This window comes from Hydra vulgaris, chromosome 11 (assembly GCF_038396675.1).
Source record: "Hydra vulgaris chromosome 11, alternate assembly HydraT2T_AEP".
Classification (NCBI taxonomy): Eukaryota; Metazoa; Cnidaria; class Hydrozoa; order Anthoathecata; family Hydridae; genus Hydra; species Hydra vulgaris.
The window spans coordinates 50,157,679-50,167,500 of NC_088930.1; the positions used below are offsets into that span (position 1 = coordinate 50,157,679).

The 9,822-nt window shown below is 31.3% G+C and overlaps 1 protein-coding gene across 1 annotated transcript in view; it reads left to right on the forward strand.

Moving 5' to 3' along the window:
* Positions 1–9,822, forward strand: part of LOC100203119 (solute carrier family 35 member F6) — a 65,409-nt gene that overhangs the window by 4,230 nt on the left and 51,357 nt on the right. Inside the window, exon 2 of the mRNA XM_065809109.1 lies at positions 9,779–9,822. This exon is cut by the window's right edge and continues 104 nt beyond it. Within this exon, the coding sequence (XP_065665181.1) occupies positions 9,779–9,822 (44 nt within the window). The remainder of the gene's footprint in view (positions 1–9,778) is intronic.

A 9,822-nucleotide genomic window follows, 5' to 3' on the forward strand; every position in this document is an offset into this window, starting at 1 on the left:
AATAGATAATGGCATTGTATTGTTATAGGATCTTGTTGTATTACATTTACATAAATTTTTTAAAAATTTACTATAAATATTGAAAGAAATAGTTTTTGATTTGTTTATGACTCAATAGAGTACAATTCAACAGTTTGAATGTTTTTTCAAAATTTAACTCTAGTAGTAACTTTTTCACTAAATGAAAGTGGTTGTCACAACTCTTAAGATGTCACCATGATTACAATGTTTCATGGTGCCCTATGTATCATGGTGCCCCACTCTACTCTATGTTACTATATTTAGATAAATTAAGTAATTTTCTCCTCAATACTAGATTTTTGAAGGAGTCGCAAATTTCAGAATGTTTTTAGTTGTTGTTTTTATATTTTTTAAGCAAAGGCTAGGAGATGCTAACTCCAACTTTAAACATCCCCTGCCTTGGGGCTCTCGATTAAGTCAAGGCTAGAGATGGTGTCTTGATAAAAATACTCATCTTGGGCAGATGTTAAATGCATCCGGTTACTGTCTTGTAGAAGGCCTCCTAGGCACAGACTTAAGGGGTAAATAGATTCTATCTGTTGACCAGCCTCGCACCCCTTCTTCATCTATTAGGCTAGCACAGATGTATTTTTAATATATTGTTTGCAGTTAAGGATGTTGAATGGTGCATCTTCTTGACTCAATGCATGGGTTTTGCTTATGTCTCTGTTTTTATGGCTAGGCAACTCATTCTATTATTTCCTAATGAGGTTACAGCTCTAAAACTCAGTTTTATGGTTCTGAGGCTGGTAGTCAGGTTTCCCGAACTCTGTGGTATCTCTCAGAGAGGCTGATTCCATCAACAGCTGAAAAATATCAAAGTATTAACTGTGCCATGTTGCGCATGGATGATGTCGCTGTTTGTACTTTTGGTGTGCATTGCGGAAGCCACATTTGGAGCCCTTTGTTATGGCTTAGGGTTTATTAATGGTAATAAGGCAGTTGTTTGGGGTATTAAGCAGTGTTCTGAGTACTATCTATGCTTTGAGTCAAGTTCTTCAACAAATTTAAAAATGAATAAAGTACCAAAAACAATATAACACAAACAACCATCATCATCACCAAGTTCTCTAGACCTATTATTCACTAATATTCGCGGTCTTCGAAGTAACTTTTCTTCTGTTGAGTCTTATCTCTTGCAAAGTTCATCAGACCTACTTGCGCTTTGTGAGACTAATTTGAGTTCAACTGTCTCATCTTGTAATCTTAGTGTTGATGGTTATCTTCCTTTAATTTGTAAAGACTCCATGAGTCACATGCTTGGCCTGGGCATCTAGCAAACCTAGTTTCACGACAAATGGGTGAATTCTTACGAATTCACCCATTTGTCATGAAACTAGGTTTGAATCCACAGACTATTGTTTTATGTGCTTTCATTTAGCACCACTTCACTCTATCGCCTTTCTCTTTGTTCTATATTGCTCTCCTTCATCTCAAGACTGCACTCTTTTTGATGTTATTTCTGATCATATTGACCAAGCCCTCTCTCTTTATTCATCAGCTAATATAGTTGTTGTTGGTGACTTTAATGCTCACCACTCTGAATGGCTTGGCTCTAGTGTCAGTGATTCTGCAGGCATTAAAGCCCACAACTTTTTCCTTTCTCAATCCATAACTCAAGTAGTCAACTTTCCAACTCGCATTCCAGACAACCCAAATCATTTACCTTCTCTATTCGACTTATGTCTTGTTTCTGATCCTAGTCAGTGCTTAGTTTCTCCACATTAATCCTTAGGTGCTTCTGATCACAATTATATCTCTCTAAAACTATTATCTTGTTCTTCTTTATCATCTGAATCCCTCTATCATCGTACCTCTTACAGCTACCTTAAAGCTGACTGGGACTCTTTTCGTGATTTTCTTTGTGATGCCCCTTGGGTTAAAATCTTTTGCCTTCCTGTTTACAAATGTGCTGCTTACATAACTTCGTGGATTCAGGCTGGCGTGGAATCTTTTATTCCCTCTCTACAATTCCAGGTCAAGCCTCACTCTCCTTGATGGTTTTCCTCACACTATGCTGCTGTGATTGCCGATCAAAACCGTTACTTCTATATCTATCAGCAAAACAATTCTCCAGAAAACAGACATCTGTTTATTACTACTAGAAACCATTGTAAAAAGGTTTTGTCTAATGCTAAAGCCCGCTATTCTCAGGTCATGAAATCTTGTATCACATCTCAAAAATTAGGCTCTCGCGACTTCTGGAGAATCTTTAAAAGTGTTAATAGTAAGGGCAAATCTTTAATTGCACTTCTCTTGTATGGTTCAGACTTTGTCACCGCACCTAAAGACAAAGCAGAATTGTTTTCTAAGAACTTTTCATCAATATCATCTCTTGGTTCCACTAGTTACGTTCTACCTGATATTGCTAACAAACAGGTTGATCCATTGCTTGACATTCGTATCACTCTAGCTTCTGTATCTAAAGTGATTTCTTGCCTAGACTCTTCTACAGCTTGTGGCCTGGACAACATATCTGTTATTGTCTTGCAGAAGTGTTCCCTGAAGCTGTCATCTATACTCTCAAAACTATACAATAAGTTCTTATCAGAGTCTTGTTTTCCAGCCTGCTGGAAAGCAGCATCTGTTATCCCTATCTTCAAATATTCTGGAGAGCGATCTTCAAATATTCTGGAGAGATATTCTGATTTGTTTAACTACCGTTTCCATTAGTCTTCTTTCTATCATAAGTAAGGCTTTTGAATCTTTAATTAAAAAACACTTTCTCATCTTGAATCTAATAACTAACATTCTGACCATTAATATGGATTTTGATCTTCTCGTTCTACAGCTGGTTTGCTAACAGTAATAACCGTTAGGTTTTATCGCCCATTAGATAAAGGTTGAGAGGTTAAGGCCATTGCTCTTGACATTTCAAAAGCTTTTGATAAAGTTTGGCATGCTGGTCTTCTCCATAAGCTTTCTTCTTATGGTTTATCTGGCAACATCTTTAAGATTATTGAATCCTTCCTTTCCAATTGCAGTATAAAAGTTGTCCTCAATGGATAGCACTCTTTTTCTTATTCTGTAACTTCACGGGTTCCTCAAGATTCCATTCTAAGCCCTATACTCTTTTTAATTTACATTAACGACCTTCCAGATATTCTCACATCTAAGGTGGTATTGTTTGCTGATAAAACTACCATTTATTCTTGTTGTGGTAAAAAACCAACACTCTCTGATTGCTTGGAGGGGGGACTGGAGCTTGAAAAGGATCTCACTTCAGCTACACCATGGGGCTCACAGTGGCTGGTGAATTTCAATACAGATAAAACTAAATTTTTTTCACCTAATCGTTATCGCAATAATTTAAATCTTCCTATATTTATGAATGGTGATTTTCTCGATGAGTCATCTACTCTTCATCTTCTAGGATTAACTCTTACTTCTGATCTTTCTTGGAAACCATATATCAAATCAGTTGCAAAATTAGCATCTGCTAAGGTTGCATCTCTTTATCAAGCTTGTCACTTTCTTACTTCGGATTCTATTCTCTATCTATAAATCTCAAACTGGCCTTTTATGGAATGCTGTTGCCATATCTGTGGCGGATCTTCTATTGATGCACTTTCTCTTTTAGAGAAGGTGCAAAAACGCATTGTAAACATAGTTGGACCTGCTCTTGCAGCCAACCTCCAACCATTATCACATCATCGTAATGTTGCTTCTCTTTCTCTTTTCTACAAATACTATAATGGGCACTGCTCGAAAGAGCTAGCGTCTCTTGTTCCATCTACTAAAATTCATTCTCATGCTACTCGTCATTCAATTAAGTCTTATCCTTTTTCTGTGACTGTTCCTAAATGCTCCAAAAATCTTATTCGTCTTGTTTTTTTCCTCGAACATCAGTTTTTTGGAATTTGCTTCCTTCATCTTGCTTTCCTGATTCATATAATTTGCAATCCTTTAAGTCGTCCATCAATCGTTATCTTGCCCTACAATCTTCATCTTTTCTCTTCCAGTAACTTCCAACTTTAATTAGTGGTTGCTTGCAGCCTTGTTGGAAGCGAAGATGTTTAAAAATATATATATATATATATCCAAAATTGTCCATATTTTAGATTTCAGATTTGAATCAATGTTGCAGTAAGATTGAGTTTTTATGTTTTATGTATATATATAACCTTATGAGGTTGTTTTTAGCTGCAACATTTTTTTTAAATCTTCGCTTCCAACAAGGCTGCAGGCAACCACTAATAGAGTTGGAAGTTAATGGAAAAGAAAAAATGGAAAAGAAAAAATGTAGAATAAAATAATGATTGACAGATGACTTAAGGGGATCCCAAACCTACGAGATATGATGTGTTCATACTATAGAATATGATAAAAAAATGCTAGGTCTAAATTTTTTTAAATCTAAAGAATACCAAGAAACTAACTTTTTTATTTTAGTTGTAGCTCGCCTTCTCTGTTTGATATATTATGCGCGGCAATCGACAGACTTGATAGTTTATTTAATTGTGTTTTATTCCTAAGAGTTTTAGTACATGATGTCATTGACTTTGGTGTGTTTACATAATCGATCTCTCACGCAAACAAAAAAAATCAATGACAACATGTACTTAAAACTCTTAAGAATAAAATGCGCTTGAATAAAATATCAAGTCTGTGGACTATGGCGTATATTATGCTGACTTTTAGGCCTATAATAAGACAGAGAAGACGAGCATCAACTAAAATTAAAAAGTTAGTTTTTCTTGGTATTTATTCTTTGTTTTAATCAAAAAATTTAGCTCAAAAATTTTTTTTTATCATTCTCTTTAATACGAACGCAACATGTCTCAGAGGTTTGGGATCCCTTTAAAAGATTGCAAATTATATTATGGAAAACAAGATGAAGGAAGCGAATTCCAAAGCACTGATGTTCGAGGCAAAAAACTAGGCAAATAAGAGTTTTTGAAACTCTTAGGAACAGTCACAGAAAAAGGATTAATTGAATAACGAGTAACACAAGAATGAATTTTAGTAGATGGCACAAAAGATACTAGCTCTTTAGAGCAGTGCCCATTATAGTATTTGTAGAAAAGAGAAAGAGAAGCAACATTACAACGATGTGATAATGGTTGTAGGTTGGCTGCAAGAGCAGGTTTAACTATGTTTACAATGCATTTTTGCACCTTGTCTAAAAGAGAAAGGGCATCATTAGAAGATGTGCCCTAGATATGGCAACAGTATTCCATGCAAGGCTGGATTTGAAATTTATAGAGATAAAGAATAGAATCTGGAGTAAGAAAGTGTCTAGCTCGATAGAAATATGCAACCTTAGCAGATCCTATTTTTTGATTTGATATACAGTTTCCAAGAAAGATCTTAAGTAAGAGTTAATCCTAAAAGATGAAGAGTAGATGACTCATTGAGTACATTACCAATCATAAATATAGGTAGAATTATCGGGATAACAATTGGCTTAAAAAAAATTGAGTTTTATCTAAATTAAAGTTCACCAGCCACTGTAAGCCCCATGCTGTAGCAGAAGTGAATTCCTTTTCAAGCTCAAATGCCCCCTCCAAGCAATCAGCAAGTGTTGGCTTCTTATCATGACAAGAAGAAATGGTAGTATCATCAGCGAACAATGCCACCTTAGATGTGAGAATATCTGGAAGATTGTTAATGTAGATTAAAAAGAGTATAGGGACAAAGGATAAAACCTTAAGGAACCCCTGAAGTTACCGGATATGATGAAGAGTCCTGTCCATTGAGGACAAATGTTATATTTATATGAACTAAATTTATATAATTTTTATATATGACTATATTTATTTTCTAATAGTATATGCTAATGTCTTTAAAATCTTCTCCTAGGTACATGATATACATTTGTTATTTTTAAAACTAGGCTGCAGTACTTTATTTAAAATTATATGCAGAGAAAAACATTTTATAATAAAGAGCATTGCTACACCTCAAAAGATAAAAGATTCTGTAAAATGAGTCAACAAGATCCAACATTCAACATTGAAATATTATAGCGCAAATCTATAGTAGCCTTATAGATAAGAAAAGCCTCCAAAAGTTAGTCAACAAAGATTATTTAATTAGCATTTAAAATCTTATTTTAGAAGGCTTTTTTTAATCTACAATTTATGCCTTACTCGATTTTTTTTATTAAGATTATTATCTTTAGCTTTTTCTTAATCCAAATCTGTAATCTGCAATTTACAACTTACTCAATATTGAGTTTTTTTTTGAGCTTTTTCTTAATCCAAATCTGTAATAAAAGGTTTTTACATTAAAATTGTGATCAAAAACAAATTATACAAGCAGCAGGATAGGTTTTTGCTTATATCATACTGTATGTTAAAAGTATCACAATATTACTGATCTGACTTTATGAACATCTTTTGCCAACTTTAATTATTGGCATGTATTTGATAGAATTTATAATAATAGTTGTAGCTAAATTAGTTTGTGGTGTATTTATAAATAAAGGTTATTAAAATAAATCGCTTAATTAAGTATTAGCCAATTTCATTAGACCGGTCCACACTTATGTTTACGATGTAGGAAAAAAAATAAAAATGGTACCTTTTCAGTTTGATAAAGTATCAACAAGTGTTCCACATCTTAATATTTATACTTTTTCTGGCTAGCTTTTTAAAATGCACCAACCTTTACTTTCAAACTAACACTCTCTCTCTTTCTTTTGTTTTCATTTATGTTGTGATATTTTCATACATAGTCATGAGAATTTTTTTAACATCTGAATATCATTAAACCCATCACACAAGCTCTCATGGCACTTTTTCAACGTTAACAAGCAATAGGAGACTCTGAGCTCTATTAATAGCTCTGATTCTACTTCACTAAATTAAATTACCTTTGTATACAGCTTTTACTTTTTTTCGTATGAGGAAACCTCCTTCAATAATATAATTGTTGTTACTTTATCAGCTTTATCTTAAACACACTTTTTTTTCTGAAAAAAACTTATAAAAAACACCAATAACACAATAGAGTGAGCTAATTGAAACTTAAAAGCTGTCATATTATTGATTGTGATCATGTTAAGCAATATGCTAATTAGGTCTGTTGTTATTTTTATACTAAATAAAAATTCTTTCTTTATCTATTATTCAAATTTATAAATTTATAACTACTTTCGAGTCCTTAATACAAAAGGGGCAAATTAAAGGTATAAATAATGAGGTAATAAAAGGGTGGGTGGGAATTTTAGAGGGGGGGGGGGTGTCTTATTAAGCTTAAAGTGGGTGGGAAAATTTCCCAAAAATTAACAAACATATAAATAAAGTATCAACAAGTGTTCCACATCTTAATATTTATACTTTTTCTGGCTAAATTTTTAAAACGCTTTAATTGTATTGTGCTTCTGCTTTATGCTTTATAAAAATTTTAAATCAAAAGATTCGAATTGTCTGCTCAAATACTATCGTTTACCAAGATCAAAAAGTTTACAAAAAACCTATATGAAGTTGTTTAAAACAAGTTTATAAAAAGAGAGATTTATTACAAACAATTTGCCAGAAATACAAACAATTTGCCAGACATTATTATTTCAGTTAAATAATAAGAAAGAAGATGCAAAAAAAACTGACTAGCTAAAATAAAACTTAAATCAATCATAAAAACAAAGTGATATGAAAAAACAAAAATAAAATTCAGCAGATAGAAAGTTATGGTTATAAAAATTATAAAAGGAACCCTTTACATATAGAAATTCGAAAATAAAATTTTCAAAATGTTAAAATTGATTTTATCTCAAAAAAATTACAATGGCAAAAAAACTTTAAGTTTTTTATAAATTTTCTTAATGATTTTAGCATAACAAAACCAGATTGTCAAATTTGACTTTTAACATAACAAAATTAGATTGCAAAACTTGATTTCAAGATAATTTCAGTTTTTCATTTTCTTTTAATCATATATTGAATTTATTGCTTTTTCAACAATTACTAATAAGGTATTAATTTGTTTAATTTAAAAATGTTTAATGTATTGCATCTGTACACTCAATCTGTAGCTGGCATTGAACATAAAATTGAAGAAAATTTTCTACTTGTTGTTTATGGCCCAACACAATTAACACAATCTTAAGTTTTCTAGTCTAACAAACTTTTTGATAGATCTAATTTATCAGGGCTACAACCATATTTATTGTTGATTAGGCTAATAAAGTATAAATATTTTTCAACTTTTGCTTTAGAAAGAAGTTTTCAAATAATTTACCTTTTTGAATATTTTCTAAATGGCTTAGGCCTGGTGTAAAAAACATTCTAAAAAACATTCTAATATACCATAACTTTAAAAGTTTTCCAAAAAAACCAAGTAAATTAGATAGTCAAGCAGCTGTAACTTTATGTTTTCTGTAATCATGCTACTTTTTTGTATTTTGTTCTATGCTTCTGTAATTAATACCATATCATTTTAGAGCCATGCGGTTACTAAGGTCAATATTTACAATGTCAGTATTAAAAAGTTATCTATTAATGAGAAATATGCTATGCCTTTTAAACCATCATATGTTCTTTGTACATCAGTATTTTCAGTCTTATTTCGAATGATATTAGTGACAATTTTGGTATCATTTTAAAAGTGTTAAAAAAAGTTTCTTGAATTATTATTACAATTTGAATTTTCCGTGAGTTTATTAATATAGAAGTCAATATTTTCAATTTTAGTGTTATCTATGTTAAGTATAATTGGATCAAATAATGAGGTATTAAAACAAATATAATCTGATAAAACAAAGGCAGTTATTTGTGAGTATTTATAACATAAATGTTGACAGACAAATGATTCGCGTTCAAATTTCAATTTTATTTGTACAAAATAAACATGTTGCAACTAAACAGTCATTTCTTAAAAGTGTTATTTCAATTTTTAAACAATCATACATCTGTTTAAAAATTGTTTAGTTCTGGATATGCTGACATAGCAATTGTCATCTTTTTTATTTAGGACTCAGTTAATTTTAAAAAATGATTACACTTTGTAACTGTTCTGTGCAAGAAAGAGCCTAAATCTTTTCTTTTATAGTTTTCATTGTATTTAGTATTTTATCATTATTGTGTTTTAAAAAACACAAAAGTGAAAGTAAGTAAACACCAAAGTGAGAGTAAACCCAGTACACAACCTACTAGAACTAACAGAACAACTTCAATGTTCTATTTTAGGATTAAATCAATCAAAAGTAAAACAACTGTAATTTATAATTACAGTTGTTTTACTTTTTTTTTATTGTATAATTTTATACTCATAGATTAAATGCATGTAACATTTAACCAGGTAACTATTTTATTTTGCAACTTTGTAGCATTTTTTATGTTTTTTCAGGAAGACACAGTTCCCTTCCTTTTTATGGTCACAATATCTGTAAACGATATCTTCACTAATTTTCTTATCGTAAAACATCTTGTTTGATGACCATTCAGGTGTAATTTTCGGTATTTTAAGAGATACTTCATTAAAAATACATGTTTGCTATTTAATAACAATATTCAATAGCCTATTAGGCTTCCTTTTTTTCTTTTAGCTTTAAAAAATGTAAATACATTTGCATTTTCTTTCGCAATTCCTCGAAAGTATATTTTTAACCATTTAGGTTTTTAATTATGATGAATTAAGAACTATTAGTAGCAGCGACAGTATTGCTAAGTTGATTTTTTTTTAATAACAAAGTAACCATCTTTACTTTTTTCCCTACATCAAATTAATTTCGAGATCAGGCCTCTGAAATGAATTTGGCTAATATAAACTAATTTATTCTCATTTTATAAATCTTTATTTTTTAAATTGTTAGATCTAAAGGACTACCTGACTCTAATGGAGAAACATCAAGAGCTT